Genomic DNA, 20,822 nt, shown 5'->3' with positions numbered 1-20,822 from the left:
CAATGTTCTGAGTGGTGGAGCAGCCAGAAGTGAGAATGAAAAGCAACAAAATGTACTTGTTACTTTGTGTATAAATCCCACACTCTTCGATGGATCACTTTTACATCAACAGTATATCTTTTATCTCATGGACAGCCACTATTTTCCTATGTTTTACTTTGCACCCAGTGTCTTCACAGCTGTATAGAAGCATCCAATCTTTTTATATTATTGTGAAGGTTCAATTAAAGCTAAGGTACAACTATTCTGGCTGGTATTGGCCTGTTAAGATCTCTTCAAGTACTGTCAAATTTTTCGGATGCCATTCGTACATGATGATTTTTAAACAGTGTTCCACTCTCATAAAGGTCAATTATCCATGGGAAAAGTACATTAACTAATTATTTTGGTGTATTAGATGTCGTCGGTTTTCTTCCTGAGTAGTTGGTTTCACTGAGATCGTATTTATGGATGATGTCCTGACAGAGTCACTGCAGCTGCGGCTATTGGTTATCCATCTGTTGGAACTGGCTTGAAGTGAAGTTATCACTTCGTATATATCATGAAAGAAACTGCGTCAGTAAAGGAGGGAAGATCTTCCATACATAGGTGATGCGGCATCAGCAATGGTATCTTTATGATCTTCTGAAGCCGTTGTAGAGCAAGTTTTACTACACAACTGATGCAAAACATTCACAGAAGTGGTAAAGTTTTTGGTGGTTTTATTTCAGTGGTACTCTTATTTCGAGCTGGATGGATTGCTATGCTTTCAATTATGTAAAACCTCAAAACACCATTTGGTAATATTTTGTAATGAGTGTCTTGCAATTCCGTAACTGCTCTTAATTCAAACTCAATGGCGTTTGGGACCAAATTGTCTAATCTCAAAACCAGACATTGCAATGCCTGTTTTGGAGTTCAGCCATTCTATAGCAGGCTTCAGAAAATGTTTCAAATCTCTTTTTGTGTGCTTATAAATGTTGATGAAATGATCTGTTTTGCTTTGCTTCCCGACTTTCAAGCCATGATCTGACTTTAATTCTACTTACACATCATGGCAAGGTCTTTCAGAGCTCTGGATCTCTGATGAGTGGTAAGTCCTAATCCCAGGTTTCAGAACAGCAAGGTTCTCCATATAGCTCTACTGGATCTCAAGCTCTATTTTAGAGAATGTTTATGTTATCAGTACATTTCCTGGTTCTATAACGTTCATCATTGATCCATCATCAAATCAGCTTGCATTCAATAATTTTAAAGTGGTATTATATAGGTAACGAAGCTAGTCAACCACACCCTTTGCAAACTTTTGTGCTACTTCTGTCTGACTGAATAGTAGGACTTCAGTGTTAACTCTTATAACATTTCCCACCAGTTTTACATAGGTGATACGTTTTAGTACGTTTGTTTGTTTGTTTGTTTGTTTTGGAATTTCGCACAAAGCTACTCGAGGGCTATCTGTGCTAGCCGTCCCTAATTTAGCAGTGTAAGACTAGAGGGAAGGCAGCTAGTCATCACCACCCACCGCCAACTCTTGGGCTACTCTTTTACCAACGAATAGTGGGATTGACCGTCACATTATACACCCCCACGGCTGGGAGGGCGAGCATGTTTAGCGCGACGCGGGCGCGAACCCGCGACCCTCGGATTACGAGTCGCACGCCTTACGCGCTCGGCCATGCCAGGCCACGTTTTAGTACGTCTATGAGTTTATACTGAGAAAATCGAGTTTCGATATTCGCGGTGGGAGCAGCACAGTTAATCCATTGTTCATCCATTTTGTGTTTAACAACAGCAATAACAAGTTATAAAACATATTTCACTCCAAAGTGAGGAGCGCGTTTTGTGGCAACAAATCATGACCTAAGTACAGGCACTCTAACCCCTGGGCATCGCGCTAGTACACTAGTAAATCTACGGATTTACAACGCTAAAATCAGGGATTCGATTCTCCTCGGTGGACTCAGTAGATAGCTCGATGTGGCTTTGCTATATAAAAACACACGCACACTAACTCTTTTTCATGCCAGGTCCTTGCCAAATCAAATAATTCTCGTGCCTCTTCTGGTAAAAAAAAAATCGAAAACAAAGACAACTTTGTTTATATATTTTGTTGTATATTATTTAGAACGATTTTTGAAACGATGAAAACTATGGTTTGTGTTCACTATAGAAATTTGGCATTATATATGTAAATTGTTTGTTTTGTTTGTTTTTGGAATTTCGCACAAAGCTACTCGAGGACTATCTGTGCTAACCTTCCCTAATTTAGCAGTGCAAGACTAGAGGGAAGGAAGCTAGTCATCACCACCCACCGCCAACTCTTGGGCTACTCTTTTACCAACGAATAGTGGGATTGACCGTTACATTACAACGCTTCCACGCCTGAAAGGGCAAACATGTTTGGCGCGACGGGGATGCGAACCCGCGACCCTCAGATTACGAGTCGCACGCCTTAACACGCTTGGCCATGCCGGGCCCTATATATGTAAAAACGGCTCGTTAGGGTTGAGAAAATATTTTTTACGTAGAGGAGCGAACAACGTTTGCTTGGATCATAATATGGCGAAAAATTATTAGTGATGATTAAATCTTAGGATTCTTTGGCTAGCATTATAATATAGAAATATTGCCTTTATTCCTACTAACTCTAACTTTTAAGTGATTCTTTTTAAAATATTTGCTGACATACGTTTGAAAAGGAAGGTGGTATACCATCTTATAAACAAAATTTAACGCATGCGCTTTTTAAGTGTTTAGTTTCAGATTCCATTCAGAAAAATTATATGTATTTCATTCTCACTGGATTTGAATGACAGTCAGTGCTATGCAGTCGTAAACTAAAGAAATTGTAATTTATACGATATTATTCCAACAATTAAACTAAATTCCATTATGTTTGTGTAAAAAGTAATATCAATAGTATAATTGAACAAGAAATCTTATGCGTTATTGAGACAATGACATTATTTATATTAGTAAATAGTAACATTGCTCGTGCTAGTACTATTTAGTGTTGATTATATGTTATCACCGTAAGCATTACCGTTGGTATTATTATTAATTTGTAAGATGTAAAATCCAAAGTTGTGAACTAATTTTACGTTGTAACTTAATTTTATAATACAAGTTGTGGCACTGTAAAGATTTATAATACTTCATAAAACATGCCTTAGTAATCATGTTTTAATATTGTAATTTAATAAGCAATGCAAGTAAATAATGTGTGAAAGTTAACTCGAAGTTTAGTGGCTGGTTATGGCCATTTTCTTAGTCATGCTAAAAAACACAAACCAGTCTTAATTTTGTGCTATATCGTAACTTAAAGCTTATACTTAGCAAAATCTTCACATTTGGCTAAGTTATTTCACTTCGAAATTAAATACTGAAATTAAAAGAATAATAGAAATACTGTTATCCAGGTCCTAGGTTTTTGACATTTAATGGGAGGGATTGTGTGAAAGCTACATGAACGTGTGACATAATTATGGTGCTAAAATAACATTCAATAATTAGAGTAGATTATTTCCAAGTCTGTTACAGATTTTCTGTAATATCAAGAATCTCTCCACACAAGCAGACTTTGCCTGGATGGTGTACTGAAGTAGTGCTAAATGTTGCATGTCATTTAACTACTACAACTCTTCTCTGTAATAATCAGATAAATTTATTTCCTTAACTATTATAGTTTTTCCATAATAGCAGAAACAGTAACATGCCCAGCCAGCATATATTTGTCTATATGGAACAGTTATTTAACACATAAATGGTAAATTTCATATCACTTGGTTATTCACACTAATGATTAGCAGTATTAGGTGTGTTTTCTGTATTCTTTCAAGGGAGTGCTGTATTGAACATTTTAGGTTTTTTAGGGAATGGAGGGTTCACATCAGTTTAAAGTATCCTGAAACTGCACTTGGGGGTGGGAGATGTGGGATATATAAAATGTCTCACTCATATTATTTGTATATTGTCTACCTTTTTATTTATTTTAAAGGCGTCTTGAAAGTTTGTTTCAATTTTAGGTTTGTTTCCAGGTGAAAACTTTGTGTAAGGAAAATTACTTCAAAAGAGTGTTTGTTTTGAAGCAAGAGTAATTAGGTAGGTAATTTGGTAATTATAGCTTGTATTTTTTAAGATGAGAAATTACACATTGTTGCAAAAATTTGCCATGTTGCATAAAGTTGGTGTCTTGTTAGAAAGAAATGGCTGTATTCAATAAAACAATTGTCAAATAAATTTTCAGTTGAATGTAAGAGACTAAAAGTTTCAAAACAATTGGAAAACATGAAAGACGTACTTATATAAAAAAACAATTTTGTCTGAGCATAAAATAAATATGACAATTCATGTAAAGAAGAACATAGAGCAATTGCCCACAATTGAAGCATTGTTCAATAAACTTTTTGAATATTTATAGAAATTAGAGAAATTCTAATGGTCAGCTTCATTTGATTACCTCATTCAAGTCATAATTTTTCACAAAGTATGAATCTTATACTTTATCAAGGTAATGTCAAATTTTTGCAAAACTGTATTTATGAACTGGATTTCCATATCAAAATTTAGAGAGTAATCGTGGAGGTGAGACATTTTCCTGGGTCCAAGAGATGTGAAAGTAAAAGGCTAATATAATCCTGTTTTTAGTGTTTTGAACACTATATATCATGTTCAGTGACTCCAGTCTATCCTTCTTCACATAGTCTTCAAGTTGTTATGTTGTCAGTGAAAGACACAACACATCATCTATGTAGCGATTAGAAACAGACATGAACACTGCCATTCCAAGAGTCCGCCTGAGTTAGAAGATAGTATAATTCATGAATTGTCCGTTCATTTCAATTGGTACGCCGGGTTTGGCCAAGTGGTTAGGGTGCTTGGCTTAAAATCTGAGGGTAACAGGTTTGAATCTTTGTTGCACCATAAATGCTCACTCTTTCAGCCATGGGGTGTTATGATGTGATGGTCAATCCTACTATATGTTGGTAAAAGAGTAGCCCATGAGTTGTTGATAGGTGGTGAGGACTGGTTGCATACCCACTAGTCTTACACTGCTAAATTAGGGGTGGCTAGTGCATATAGCCCTCGTGTAGCTTTGCACAATGATGATACTACTTTATGTGATACCTCAGCAGTAGTTTATATGTTACTCAGATATTAAACAGAGATATGCATTGTTATCATTTAAGATTTAGCATGAGATATAAACTTTTTTATCATTTCACTGATATTTAATTTCTAATACTAGAAATTCCTGCATCTGATAATGATTGTATTAGTATAAAACAAGCCAGTCAATTGCATGAATTTTAGGTTACTCAAAAGTCAATTAGAAATTTTCAATGTGGCTCTAAAATTAGAATACAAATGTAAATGGCTATGGATAAACATAGTTTTGTTTGAGAGTCTTAATAATTATGAATATTTACCACTTTGTATGGGTTATGTTTTTTTTTAAATCTCAACACTGAATTTTTCTCAATCTTACAAAAATATTTTTATCCACACAGAAACCGTACATTAAAATCGAAAATTTATAACTGAAATATTTTTCTATTAATTTCAAAGTGGTTTTTGTAATAATTATGTAAATAATGAAATAAATTTTCACTTATTGTAGACTTTCTTTTTTCAGCTATAGATGAAGAAACTGGTAATCTTCTACATGTTAGCTAATAACGGAAACAAAAAGCAGTAAACCAGAGTTTTGTTATAATCCGTCCATTTACTACCACAAAGAAATATGCTGAGTGGAGATAGCAGGAAAGATTTTATTTTAACATCTATAGGGGATTATTTCTCACTGTCGATAGATGAAAACACATCAAATCAACTTTTTAATGCCAAAGAGTTGAATAGTTTCTTAGATGAACAAGACTGCCATATTTTAAGTACACAACTAGAGGGACAGAATGAGGAAAAAGAAATACATTTCATGAATAAGGTGAGAAGAATATTTAGTTTTATCTTCAGCTGTTATCAGAAATTTTTGACAGTCTTAGTATAGATGTAAGACATTAGATTTTGACCTTTGTTTACACTTGAAAATACAGTCATGTGAAAAAGTTAGGACACCCAATGAAAGCCTGTGTATTTTGTAACATTTTGGATATATGGATATTTAATCTCAATTTCAACAATACTGAGAGATTATAGGGATATAACTGAACAATTAAAACTGAAGAAAAGACTTTTCAAGATCTTCTGTAAAATGTAATTTGACAAAAATGCATATTTTAACTGAGGAAATAGTTAGGACACCCAGACATTTATACCCACATAAAGTGGCTTAACTCAAACAGGTGTATCACACCAGGTGCGTGTGATTAGAAGATCGTTACTCAGCATTGTGAATGAGGCTTGCCCTATTTAAACCTCAGACATTTAGTTTGGTGTGCTCCTGACTGTTGAAGTGAGAGTGAGCACCATGGTGAGAGCAGAAGAGCTGTCTGAGGCCTTCAGAAAGAAAATTGTAGCAGCTTATGAGTCTGGTAAAGGATATAAAAGGTCCCAAAGATTTTGAAATCAGTCATTCCACTGTCCGGAAAACAGTCAACATGTGGAAGGCTTTCAAGACAACTTCAAACATGCCCAGGTCCAAGCAAGTTCTTCCCGAGAGCAGATTGCAAGATGCCACAAGAGGTCTCCAAACACCCTAACATGTCATTACAGGACCTACAGCAGGCTCTGGCTACTGTTGATATGAAAGTACATGCCTCTACAATCAGAAAGAGACTGCACAAGTTTAACTTGCATGGGAGGTGTGCAAGGAGGGAACCTTTGCTCTCTAAAAGAAACATCAAGGCCAGACTGAAGTTTGCCAGAGAGAATGTAGACAAAGACCAGGACTTCTGGAATAATGTTCTTTGGACAGATGAGTCTAAATTTGAATTATTTGGACACCAGAACAGAGGACAGGTTTGGCATAAACCAAATACAGCATTGCAGGAAAAGAACCTCATACCAACTATGAAGCATGGAGGTGGAAGTGTCATGGTTTGGGGCTGCTTTGCTGCAGCAGGACCTGGACAGCTCACAATCATATAATCCACCATGAATTCTACTGTGTATCAGAGGGTGCTTGAGGATCATGTGAGACCATCTGTACAAAAATTAAAGCTGAAGGAACTGGACCCTGCAACACGACAATAACCCACAGCATTACCAGTAAATCCACCAAGGACTCCTTAAAAACTAAGAAATGGAGAGTCGTGGAATGGCCGAGTCAAAGCCCAGATCTTAATCCTATTGAGATGCTGTGGGGTGACTTGAAATGGGCTGTACATGCAAGAAACCCCTCAAACATCTCACAGCTGAAAAAATTCTGCAATGAGGAGTGGGGCAAACTTTCTTCAGACCAATGTCAGAGACTGGTAGATGGCTACAAGAAGCATCTCACTGCAGTTATTTAAGCCAAAGGGGGTAACACTAGCTATTAGGAGGTAGGGTGTCCTAACTTTTTCCTCAGTTAGAATATGCATTTTTGTAGAATTACATTTACAGAAGATCTTGAAAAGTCTTTTCTTCAGTTTTAATTGTTTAGTTATATTCCTATAATCTCTCAGTATTGTTGAAACTAAGATTAAATATCTATATATCCAAAAATGTTACACAAATACACAGGCTTTCATAGGGTGTCCTAACTTTTCACATGATTGTATATAACTGTGATACTCACAACATTGCTCACTTGCATCTCTGAAACTGTTAGTCCTTTCTCTCAGCTATGCATCTATGATACTAACTATATTTCTCAGTTACATCTTAGAAACTATTAGTCCATTTCCTTAGCTATATAACTATGATACTCTCTACATTCCTCAGTTACATCTCTGAAACTGTTAGTGCATTCCCTCAGCTATGATACTCACTACATTCCACAGTTATATTTCTGAAACTCTTGGTCTATCTCCTCAGCTCTACAACTATAATACTCAATACAGTTCTTTGTTAAAAACTTAGAAACTGTTAGTCCATTCCATCAGCTCTAGAACTATGACAGTTTCTACATTCCTCAGTTATATTTCAGAAACTGTTACTCCACTTCCTCAGCTATACAACTATGATACTCACTGTATTCTTCAGTTACATCTCTGAATTTGTTAGTCCATTCTGTCAGCCATATAACTATGATACTCACTGTATTCTTCAGTTACATCATAGAAACTGTTAGTCCATTCCTTCAGCTATACAACTGTGATATTTGCTACATTCTTCAGTTATATTTCATAAACTGTTAGTCCATTCCATGAGCTATACAACTATCATACAGAGTACCTTCCACAATGAAAGTATTAGTTATGTGACTATGAAACTCTCAGGTTATTTGTCAACTGTAGAGCTCTGAAATTATAAATCTGTCCGTTAAGTACATACTGCAGATTTGCTGCTAATAAAATATGGGTGTATTTCATGCAATTTATTGTAGATTACTTGTAACTGGGATTTTATAGTCAAATATAGAGATAATAGATATATGTAACACCTTTATTTGTTTGGTAAATTTTAAATTACGTAGTGTGTTTTTGAATAATTGATTACTCTCACAACTTGGTTTTGGTTGATAGATGTGTGTGTGTTCCAAATGTATGTGTATTACGAAGGAACTTTTCTTTCTGATTCAGGTTGAACCTAAAGGAACAGATGATAGAATATTAATATTCTTCAAAATCCGACCAGATGTGATTACACCAGACAACTTACATTCCAATATTTTCATCACTTCAATGATAGACTCTCCCATAAAGGCTCTTTATCACTCAGTCCAGAAAATATTTGCCCCTGTACTTTTGAAGAATGAACGCTGGAGTCTGACTTTCAATCCCAAACTCCAAAGTCTGCTTGGTGAACTCGAAGCAGGTCTTGGCAGTATGGTAAGAAAGAGTGACAAAGGTGAACTTGAAGTAGAAGAAATGGAAGAAAATAGATTGGCAGGTACTTGTTTCTGTCTGTTGTTAAATATGACTTGTTTTGTTTGCATTAGTTTCACATAAAGCAATGAATTAAGTAGATATATTAAGGAAAATGTGTGTTTGAGGAAAATTATAAATCTTGTATTCAATGAGTATCGGAATGTATAATGTGTTACAGTTAGCTTGTCAGTTATGTTATGTATATAATGTGTTACAGTTAGCTTGTCAGTTGTTATGTTATGTATATAATGTGTTACAGTTAGCTTGTCAGTTATGTTATGTATATAATGTGTTACAGTTAGCTTGTCAGTTATGTTATGTATATAATGTGTTACAGTTAGCTTGTCAGTTATGTTATGTATATAATGTGTTACAGTTAGCTTGTCAGTTATGTTATGTATATAATGTGTTACAGTTAGCTTGTCAGTTATGTTATGTATATAATGTGTTACAGTTAGCTTGTCAGTTATGTTATGTATATAATGTGTTAGTTAGCTTGTCAGTTATTATGTTATGTATATAATGTGTTACAGTTAGCTTGTCAGTTGTTATGTATATAATGTGTTACAGTTAGCTTGTCAGTTGTTATGTTATGTTATATAATGTGTTACAGTTAGCTTGTCAGTTGTTATGTATATAATGTGTTACAGTTAGCTTGTCAGTTGTGTTATGTATATAATGTGTTACAGTTAGCTTGTCAGTTGTTATGTTATGTATATAATGTGTTACAGTTAGCTTGTCAGTTGTTGTGTTATGTATATAATGTGTTACAGTTAGCTTGTCAGTTATGTTATGTATATAATGTGTTACAGTTAGCTTGTCAGTTGTGTTATGTATATAATGTGTTACAGTTAGCTTGTCAGTTGTTATGTTATGTATATAATGAGTTACAGTTAGCTTGTCAGTTGTTATGTTATGTATATAATGTGTTACAGTTAGCTTGTCAGTTGTTATGTTATGTATATAATGTGTTACAGTTAGCTTGTCAGTTGTTATGTTATGTATATAATGTGTTACAGTTAGCTTGTCAGTTGTTATGTTATGTATATAATGTGTTACAGTTAGCTTGTCAGTTGTTATGTTATGTATATAATGTGTTACAGTTAGCTTGTCAGTTGTTATGTTATGTATATAATGTGTTACAGTTAGCTTGTCAGTTGGGTTATGTATATAATGTGTTACAGTTAGCTTGTCAGTTATGTTATGTATATAATGTGTTACAGTTAGCTTGTCAGTTATGTTATGTATATAATGTGTTACAGTTAGCTTGTCAGTTATGTTATGTATATAATGTGTTACAGTTAGCTTGTCAGTTATGTTATGTATATAATGTGTTACAGTTAGCTTGTCAGTTATGTTATGTATATAATGTGTTACAGTTAGCTTGTCAGTTATGTTATGTATATAATGTGTTACAGTTAGCTTGTCAGTTGTTATGTTATGTATATAATGTGTTACAGTTAGCTTGTCAGTTGTTATGTTATGTATATAATGTGTTACAGTTAGCTTGTCAGTTGTGTTATGTATATAATGTGTTACAGTTAGCTTGTCAGTTGTGTTATGTATATAATGTGTTACAGTTAGCTTGTCAGTTGTGTCATGTATATAATGTGTTACAGTTAGCTTGTCAGTTATGTTATGTATATAATGTGTTACAGTTAGATTGTCAGTTGTTATGTTATGTATATAATGTGTTACAGTTAGCTTGTCAGTTGTTATGTTATGTATATAATGTGTTACAGTTAGCTTGTCAGTTATGTTATGTATATAATGTGTTACAGTTAGCTTGTCAGTTATGTTATGTATATAATGTGTTACAGTTAGCTTGTCAGTTGTTATGTTATGTATATAATGTGTTACAGTTAGCTTGTCAGTTGTTATGTTATGTATATAATGTGTTACAGTTAGATTGTCAGTTATGTTATGTATATAATGTGTTACAGTTAGCTTGTCAGTTATGTTATGTATATAATGTGTTACAGTTAGCTTGTCAGTTATGTTATGTATATAATGTGTTACAGTTAGCTTGTCAGTTGTTATGTTATGTATATAATGTGTTACAGTTAGCTTGTCAGTTGTTATGTTATGTTATATAATGTGTTACAGTTAGCTTGTCAGTTGTGTTATGTATATAATGTGTTACAGTTAGCTTGTCAGTTATGTTATGTATATAATGTGTTACAGTTAGCTTGTCAGTTGTGTTATGTATATAATGTGTTACAGTTAGCTTGTCAGTTATGTTATGTATATAATGTGTTACAGTTAGCTTGTCAGTTGTTATGGTACGTGTATAATGTGTTACAGTTAGCTTGTCAGTTATGTTATGTATATAATGTGTTACAGTTAGCTTGTCAGTTATGTTATGTATATAATGTGTTACAGTTAGCTTGTCAGTTGTGTTATGTATATAATGTGTTACAGTTAGCTTGTCAGTTATGTTATGTATATAATGTGTTACAGTTAGCTTGTCAGTTGTGTTATGTATATAATGTGTTACAGTTAGCTTGTCAGTTGTTATGTTATGTATATAATGTGTTACAGTTAGCTTGTCAGTTATGTTATGTATATAATGTGTTACAGTTAGCTTGTCAGTTGTTATGTTATGTATATAATGTGTTACAGTTAGCTTGTCAGTTATGTTATGTATATAATGTGTTACAGTTAGCTTGTCAGTTGTGTTATGTATATAATGTGTTACAGTTAGCTTGTCAGTTATGTTATGTATATAATGTGTTACAGTTAGCTTGTCAGTTGTGTTATGTATATAATGTGTTACAGTTAGCTTGTCAGTTATGTTATGTATATAATGTGTTACAGTTAGCTTGTCAGTTATGTTATGTATATAATGTGTTACAGTTAGCTTGTCAGTTGGGTTATGTATATAATGTGTTACAGTTAGCTTGTCAGTTATGTTATGTATATAATGTGTTACAGTTAGCTTGTCAGTTGTGTTATGTATATAATGTGTTACAGTTAGCTTGTCAGTTGTGTTATGTATATAATGTGTTACAGTTAGCTTGTCAGTTGTGTTATGTATATAATGTGTTACAGTTAGCTTGTCAGTTGTGTTATGTATATAATGTGTTACAGTTAGCTTGTCAGTTATGTTATGTATATAATGTGTTACAGTTAGCTTGTCAGTTATGTTATGTATATAATGTGTTACAGTTAGCTTGTCAGTTATGTTATGTATATAATGTGTTACAGTTAGCTTGTCAGTTGTTATGTTATGTATATAATGTGTTACAGTTAGCTTGTCAGTTGTTATGTTATGTATATAATGTGTTACAGTTAGCTTGTCAGTTGTTATGTTATGTATATAATGTGTTACAGTTAGCTTGTCAGTTGTTATGTTATGTATATAATGTGTTACAGTTAGCTTGTCAGTTGTTATGTTATGTATATAATGTGTTACAGTTAGCTTGTCAGTTGTTATGTTATGTATATAATGTGTTACAGTTAGCTTGTCAGTTGGGTTTTGTATATAATGTGTTACAGTTAGCTTGTCAGTTATGTTATGTATATAATGTGTTACAGTTAGCTTGTCAGTTATGTTATGTATATAACGTGTTACAGTTAGCTTGTCAGTTATGTTATGTATATAGTGTTACAGTTAGCTTGTCAGTTATGTTATGTATATAATGTGTTACAGTTAGCTTGTCAGTTATGTTATGTATATAATGTGTTACAGTTAGCTTGTCAGTTATGTTATGTATATAATGTGTTACAGTTAGCTTGTCAGTTATGTTATGTATATAATGTGTTACAGTTAGCTTGTCAGTTGTTATGTTATGTATATAATGTGTTACAGTTAGCTTGTCAGTTGTTATGTATATAATGTGTTACAGTTAGCTTGTCAGTTGGGTTATGTATATAATGTGTTACAGTTAGCTTGTCAGTTGTGTTATGTATATAATGTGTTACAGTTAGCTTGTCAGTTGTTATGTTATGTATATAATGTGTTACAGTTAGCTTGTCAGTTGTTATGTTATGTATATAATGTGTTACAGTTAGCTTGTCAGTTGTTATGTTATGTATATAATGTGTTACAGTTAGCTTGTCAGTTGTTATGTTATGTATATAATGTGTTACAGTTAGCTTGTCAGTTATGTTATGTATATAATGTGTTACAGTTAGCTTGTCAGTTATGTTATGTATATAATGTGTTACAGTTAGCTTGTCAGTTGTTATGGTACGTGTATAATGTGTTACAGTTAGCTTGTCAGTTGTTATGGTACGTGTATAATGTGTTACAGTTAGCTTGTCAGTTGTTATGGTACGTGTATAATGTGTTACAGTTAGCTTGTCAGTTGTTATGGTACGTGTATAATGTGTTACAGTTAGCTTGTCAGTTGTTATGGTACGTGTATAATGTGTTACAGTTAGCTTGTCAGTTATTATGGTACGTGCATAATGTCGTACAGTTAGCTTGTCGGTTCTTATGGTACGTGTATAATGTGTTACAGCTAGATTGTCAGTTATTATGGTACGTGCATAATGTGTTACAGCTAGATTGTCAGTTATTATGGTACGTGCATAATGTGTTACAGCTAGATTGTCGGTTATTATGGTACGTGCATAATGTTTTACAGTTAGCTTGTCGGTTATTATGGTACGTGTATAATGTATTATGGTTAGCTTGTCAGTTGTTATGGTACGTGTATAATGTGTTACAGTTAGCTTGTCGGTTCTTATGGTACATATATAATGTGTTACAGCTAGATTGTCAGTTATTATGGTACGTGCATAATGTGTTACAGCTAGATTGTCAGTTATTATGGTACGTGCATAATGTGTTACAGCTAGATTGTCGGTTATTATGGTACGTGCATAATGTGTTACAGTTAGCTTGTCGGTTATTATGGTACGTGTATAATGTATTATGGTTAGCTTGTCAGTTGTTATGGTACGTGTATAATGTATTATGGTTAGCTTGTCAGTTGTTATGGTACGTGTATAATGTGTTACAGTTAGCTTGTCAGTTGTTATGGTACGTGTATAATGTATTATGGTTAACTTGTCAGTTGTTATGGTACGTGTATAATGTATTATGGTTAGCTTGTCAGTTATTATGGTACGTGTATAATGTATTATGGTTAGCTTGTCAGTTATTATGGTACGTGTATAATGTATTATGGTTAGCTTGTCAGTTATTATGGTACGTGTATAATGTGTTACAGTTAGCTTGTCAGTTGTTATGTTATGTATATAATGTGTTACAGTTAGCTTGTCAGTTGTTATGTTATGTATATAATGTGTTACAGTTCGCATGTCAGTTATTATGGTACGTGTATAACGTCTTACAGTTAGCTTGTCAGTTATTATGGTACGTGTATAACGTCTTACAGTTAGCTTGTCAGTTATTATGGTACGTGTATAACGTCTTACAGTTAGCTTGTCAGTTATTATGGTATGTGTATAATGTCGTACAGTTAGCTTGTCAGTTCTTATGGTACGTGTATAATGTGTTACAGTTAGCTTGTCAGTTATTATGGTACGTGTATAATGTGTTACAGTTAGCTTGTCAGTTATTATGGTACATATATGATGTGTTACAGTTAGCTTGTCAGTTCTTATGGTACATATATGATGTGTTACAGTTAGCTTGTCAGTTCTTATGGTACATGTATAATGTCTCACAGATAGCTTGTCAGTTCTTATGGTACATGTATAATGTCTCACAGATAGCTTGTCAGTTATTATGGTGCATGTATAATGTATAATGGTTAGATTGTCAGTTATTGTGGTACGTGTATAATGTCTTACAGTTAGCTTGTCAGTTATTATGGTACATGTATAATGGTTAGATTGTCAGTTATTGTGGTACATGTATAATGTATTATGGTTAGCTTCTGGTTTATTGTGAGCCAATAATACTTCAGAGTTGGTTATTTGTATTTGGAACAACCATAAATCAGGACTTGTAGTGGTTGTTGGAGAGACAGTAACTATGTTTGAGATGAAATATTACAATAACTATTGATGTGCTGTCATATCCTTTGTATCTATAGTTTAATCTATACAGAGGACACTTTCAGTGACATAAATGAAGTCTTGGGAGCTGGGTCTTTAGTATGAACATTAGGATTGTTAGTATTTCTCTCCAGACTGCTTGTTATACAATATTATTTTGAAAAATGCTGAAATGTAAAGAATAGAAAGATAACAATCCATCACATAGTTCTCTTTTTATGAATTATAGATCAATTAAGATTGGAAGAAGGAATATTTTTGTCATGGTTTGTTTTTTAAAATTTGACTAGAACTCCCAAATGCCAGACCCTTATGCCATAATTAATAGACGTTTAGAATCTATAACAAACCATGGTCACAATTTAAAACTACTCCATTGTGACTTGTAAAGAATTGTTTGTATAATCTTATGTAACTGAGCTAAGTAAATTTATTAAAATATGAAACTTTTGATTACAGTAATGTTCTAAAACCTCACAGTTTGGTTTACACATAAAACCAGTTTGTCAAGAGTTGCAAATGATATTTATCTGTCTTCTAGTCTTTTAAACCTACACACTTTGAAGTGTCCATTTTTTTAATATTCCATCGTATGAAAGATTTATTTTAAGAAAATATATCCTCCAATAAAACATTTACTCCTTCAGCTGGAATGTATGAACACCACTTTCAAACACTGATTGCAAGATAATTCCATCCTTTTATAGGTTTGACATGTAGATACTTGAAACTTCAAAATGCATGGTATTTGAACTGTGTATTGTTCATGTTTTAATACTATTTGGGAAGCCTTTACTTGTGTTATATTTTCAGGTATTCTATCTCCGAATGATGAGTTCACTTTCTGGAGTGATCGGGCACGGCTAGCTCCTGATCGAGCAGAAAAAGAAAGGGCTGCATATTTCCAAAGCTTGTTTGAACCACTGCAAAAAAGTTTTGAAACTCTGGAAACAGTTCCTTTGGTGGAATGTTTAGACATCCTAGAGTTGGCCTTCAGTGTTTTGGATGATGTTTGGAAACAAGAAGAATACACCCCAGCTTTTCAACAAAGTAGAATGAGTCATTTAATGGATATTATTGGTAAATAAAGCACTATTGGTTAATCAAATGATGTAAGAGTTAATGCATATTCTAACTGAGGAAATAGTTAGGACACCCAGACATTTATACCAGACATTTAATGGATATTATTGGTAAATAAAGCACCATTGGTTAATCAAATGATGTAAGAGTTAATTGCAACATTCATTTGGAATGCTTTTTTGTAATTGTTAGGCATTCTAATATTGGTGTTTGTTCTGTATGAGTCAGGTTCTGTAAGATTATTTTGTGCTCTGTACATGTTATGTCCTGTAGGATTAGCTTGTGTTCTGTATGAGTCAGGTTCTGTAAGATTAGTTTGTGTTCTGTATGAGGCAGGTCCTGTAGGATTAGTTTGTGTTCTGTACGTGTTATGTCCTGTAAGATTAGTTTGTGTTCTGTATGAGTCAGGTCCTGTAAGATTAGCTTGTGTTCTGTATGAGTCAGGTCCTGTAAGATTAGCTTGTGTTCTGTATGAGTCAGGTCCTGTAAGATTAGCTTGTGTTCTGTATGAGTCAGGTTCTGTAAGATTAGCTTGTGTTCTGTATGAGTCAGGTCCTGTAAGATTAGCTTGTGTTCTGTATGAGTCAGGTTCTGTAAGATTAGCTTGTGTTCTGTATGAGTCAGGTTCTGTAAGATTAGATTGTGTTCTGTATGTGTTATGTCCTGTAGGATTAGTTTGTGTTCTGTACGTGTTATGTCCTGTAGGATTAGTTTGTGTTCTGTATGAGTCAGGTTCTGTATGAGTCAGGTTCTGTAAGATTAGTTTGTGTTCTGTACGTGTTATGTCCTGTAGGATTAGTTTGTGTTCTGTATGAGTCAGGTTCTGTAAGATTAGTTTGTGTTCTGTGTGTGTCAGGTTCTGTAAGATTAGTTTGTGTTCTGTATGAGTCAGGTTCTGTAAGATTAGTTTGTGTTCTGTATGAGTCAGGTTCTGTAAGATTAGTTTGTGTTCTGTATGTGTTATGTCCTGTAGGATTAGTTTGTGTTCTGTACGTGTTATGTCCTGTAGGATTAGTTTGTGTTCTGTATGAGTCAGGTTCTGTAACATTAGTTTGTGTTCTGTGCGTGTCAGGTTCTGTAACATTAGTTTGTGTTCTGTACATGTTATGTCCTGTAGGATTAGTTTGTGTTCTGTATGAGTCAGGTTCTGTAAGATTAGTTTGTGTTCTGTGTGTGTCAGGTTCTGTAAGATTAGTTTGTGTTCTGTATGAGTCAGGTTCTGTAAGATTAGTTTGTGTTCTGTATGAGTCAGGTTCTGTAAGATTAGTTTGTGTTCTGTATGTGTTATGTCCTGTAGGATTAGTTTGTGTTCTGTATGAGTCAGGTTCTGTAAGATTAGTTTGTGTTCTGTGTGTGTCAGGTTCTGTAAGATTAGTTTGTGTTCTGTATGAGTCAGGTTCTGTAAGATTAGTTTGTGTTCTGTATGAGTCAGGTTTTGTAAGATTAGTTTGTGTTCTGTATGTGTTATGTCCTGTAGGATTAGTTTGTGTTCTGTATGAGTCAGGTTCTGTAAGATTAGTTTGTGTTCTGTGTGTGTTATGTTCTGTAAGATTAGTTTGTGTTCTGTACATGTTATGTCCTGTAGGATTAGTTTGTGTTCTGTATGAGTCAGTTTCTGTAAGATTAGTTTGTGTTCTGTATGAGTCAGGTTCTGTAAGATTTGTTTGTGATCTGTGTGTGTCAGGTTCTGTAAGATTAGTTTGTGTTCTGTATGAGTCAGGTTCCGTAAGATTAGTTTGTGTTCTGTGCGTGTCAGGTTCTGTAAGATTAGTTTGTGTTCTGTATGAGTCAGGTTCTGTAAGATTAGTTTGTGTTCTGTATGAGTCAGGTTCTGTAAGATTAGTTTGTGTTTTGTACATGTTATGTCCTGTAAGATTAGTTTGTGTTCTGTACGTGTTATGTCCTGTAAGATTAGTTTGTGTTCTGTACATGTTATGTCCTGTAGGATTAGTTTGTGTTCTGTATGAGTCAGGTTCTGTAAGATTAGTTTGTGTTCTGTATGAGTCAGGTTCTGTAAGATTAGTTTGTGTTCTGTGTGTGTCAGGTTCTGTAAGATTAGTTTGTGTTCTGTACATGTTATGTCCTGTAAGATTAGTTTGTGTTCTGTACGTGTTATGTTCTGTTACATTAGTTTGTGTTCTGTACATGTTATGTCCTGTAGGATTAGTTTGTGTTCTGTATGAGTCAGGTCCTGTAGGATTAGTTTGTGTTCTGTACGTGTTATGTCCTGTAGGATTAGTTTGTGTTCTGTACGTGTTATGTCCTGTAGGATTAGTTTGTGTTCTGTACGTGTTATGTCCTGTAGGATTAGTTTGTGTTCTGTACATGTTATGTCCTGTAGGATTAGTTTGTGTTCTGTACGTGTTATGTCCTGTAGGATTAGTTTGTGTTCTGTACGTGTTATGTCCTGTAGGATTAGTTTGTGTTCTGTACGTGTTATGTCCTGTAGGATTAGTTTGTGTTCTGTATGAGTCAGGTTCTGTAACATTAGTTTGTGTTCTGTGCGTGTCAGGTTCTGTAACATTAGTTTGTGTTCTGTACATGTTATGTCCTGTAGCATTAGTTTGTGTTCTGTATGAGTCAGGTCCTGTAGGATTAGTTTGTGTTCTGTACATGTTATGTCCTGTAGGATTAGTTTGTGTTCTGTATGAGTCAGGTCCTGTAGGATTAGTTTGTGTTCTGTACATGTTATGTCCTGTAAGATTAGTTTGTGTTCTGTACGTGTTATGTTCTGTAACATTAGTTTGTGTTCTGTACGTGTTATGTCCTGTAGGATTAGTTTGTGTTCTGTACGTGTTATGTCCTGTAGGATTAGTTTGTGTTCTGTACATGTTATGTCCTGTAGGATTAGTTTGTGTTCTGTACGTGTTATGTCCTGTAGGATTAGTTTGTGTTCTGTATGAGTCAGGTCCTGTAGGATTAGTTTGTGTTCTGTATGTGTTATGTCCTGTAGGAGTAGTTTGTGTTCTGTACATGTTATGTCCTGTAGGATTAGTTTGTGTTCTGTACGTGTTATGTCCTGTAAGATTAGTTTGTGTTCTGTATGAGTCAGGTCCTGTAAGATTAGCTTGTGTTCTGTATGAGTCAGGTCCTGTAAGATTAGCTTGTGTTCTGTATGAGTCAGGTCCTGTAAGATTAGCTTGTGTTCTGTATGAGTCAGGTTCTGTAAGATTAGCTTGTGTTCTGTATGAGTCAGGTCCTGTAAGATTAGCTTGTGTTCTGTATGAGTCAGGTTCTGTAAGATTAGCTTGTGTTCTGTATGAGTCAGGTTCTGTAAGATTAGATTGTGTTCTGTATGTGTTATGTCCTGTAGGATTAGTTTGTGTTCTGTATGAGTCAGGTTCTGTATGAGTCAGGTTCTGTAAGATTAGTTTGTGTTCTGTACGTGTTATGTCCTGTAGGATTAGTTTGTGTTCTGTATGAGTCAGGTTCTGTAAGATTAGTTTGTGTTCTGTGTGTGTCAGGTTCTGTAAGATTAGTTTGTGTTCTGTATGAGTCAGGTTCTGTAAGATTAGTTTGTGTTCTGTATGAGTCAGGTTCTGTAAGATTAGTTTGTGTTCTGTATGTGTTATGTCCTGTAGGATTAGTTTGTGTTCTGTACGTGTTATGTCCTGTAGGATTAGTTTGTGTTCTGTATGAGTCAGGTTCTGTAACATTAGTTTGTGTTCTGTGCGTGTCAGGTTCTGTAACATTAGTTTGTGTTCTGTACATGTTATGTCCTGTAGGATTAGTTTGTGTTCTGTATGAGTCAGGTTCTGTAAGATTAGTTTGTGTTCTGTGTGTGTCAGGTTCTGTAAGATTAGTTTGTGTTCTGTATGAGTCAGGTTCTGTAAGATTAGTTTGTGTTCTGTATGAGTCAGGTTCTGTAAGATTAGTTTGTGTTCTGTATGTGTTATGTCCTGTAGGATTAGTTTGTGTTCTGTATGAGTCAGGTTCTGTAAGATTAGTTTGTGTTCTGTGTGTGTTATGTTCTGTAAGATTAGTTTGTGTTCTGTACATGTTATGTCCTGTAGGATTAGTTTGTGTTCTGTATGAGTCAGGTTCTGTAAGATTAGTTTGTGTTCTGTATGAGTCAGGTTCCGTAAGATTAGTTTGTGTTCTGTGCGTGTCAGGTTCTGTAAGATTAGTTTGTGTTCTGTATGAGTCAGGTTCTGTAAGATTAGTTTGTGTTCTGTATGAGTCAGGTTCTGTAAGATTAGTTTGTGTTTTGTACATGTTATGTCCTGTAAGATTAGTTTGTGTTCTGTACGTGTTATGTCCTGTAAGATTAGTTTGTGTTCTGTACATGTTATGTCCTGTAGGATTAGTTTGTGTTCTGTATGAGTCAGGTTCTGTAAGATTAGTTTGTGTTCTGTATGAGTCAGGTTCTGTAAGATTAGTTTGTGTTCTGTGTGTGTCAGGTTCTGTAAGATTAGTTTGTGTTCTGTACATGTTATGTCCTGTAAGATTAGTTTGTGTTCTGTACGTGTTATGTCCTGTAGGATTAGTTTGTGTTCTGTACGTGTTATGTCCTGTAGGATTAGTTTGTGTTCTGTATGAGTCAGGTCCTGTAGGATTAGTTTGTGTTCTGTACGTGTTATGTCCTGTAGGATTAGTTTGTGTTCTGTACGTGTTATGTCCTGTAGGATTAGTTTGTGTTCTGTACGTGTTATGTCCTGTAGGATTAGTTTGTGTTCTGTATGAGTCAGGTTCTGTAACATTAGTTTGTGTTCTGTGCGTGTCAGGTTCTGTAACATTAGTTTGTGTTCTGTACATGTTATGTCCTGTAGCATTAGTTTGTGTTCTGTATGAGTCAGGTCCTGTAGGATTAGTTTGTGTTCTGTACATGTTATGTCCTGTAGGATTAGTTTGTGTTCTGTATGAGTCAGGTCCTGT

At 34.4% G+C, this 20,822-nt stretch overlaps 1 protein-coding gene across 1 annotated transcript in view; it reads left to right on the top strand.

The window, feature by feature from the left end:
* The first annotated feature begins 2,784 nt into the window (after window positions 1-2,784).
* Window positions 2,785-20,822, top strand: part of LOC143230147 (cytoplasmic dynein 2 heavy chain 1-like) — a 291,177-nt gene continuing 273,139 nt past the window's right edge. Inside the window, 5 exon segments of the mRNA XM_076463222.1 lie at window positions 2,785-3,011; window positions 4,005-4,080; window positions 5,615-5,923; window positions 8,604-8,913; window positions 15,678-15,944. Of these exon segments, the coding sequence (XP_076319337.1) occupies window positions 5,723-5,923; window positions 8,604-8,913; window positions 15,678-15,944 (778 nt within the window). The 5' untranslated portion in view covers window positions 2,785-3,011; window positions 4,005-4,080; window positions 5,615-5,722.

The sequence above is a fragment of the Tachypleus tridentatus genome, chromosome 10 (assembly GCF_004210375.1).
Source record: "Tachypleus tridentatus isolate NWPU-2018 chromosome 10, ASM421037v1, whole genome shotgun sequence".
NCBI lineage: Eukaryota > Metazoa > Arthropoda > Merostomata > Xiphosura > Limulidae > Tachypleus > Tachypleus tridentatus.
This window is presented reverse-complemented; position numbering and strand designations above follow the sequence as displayed.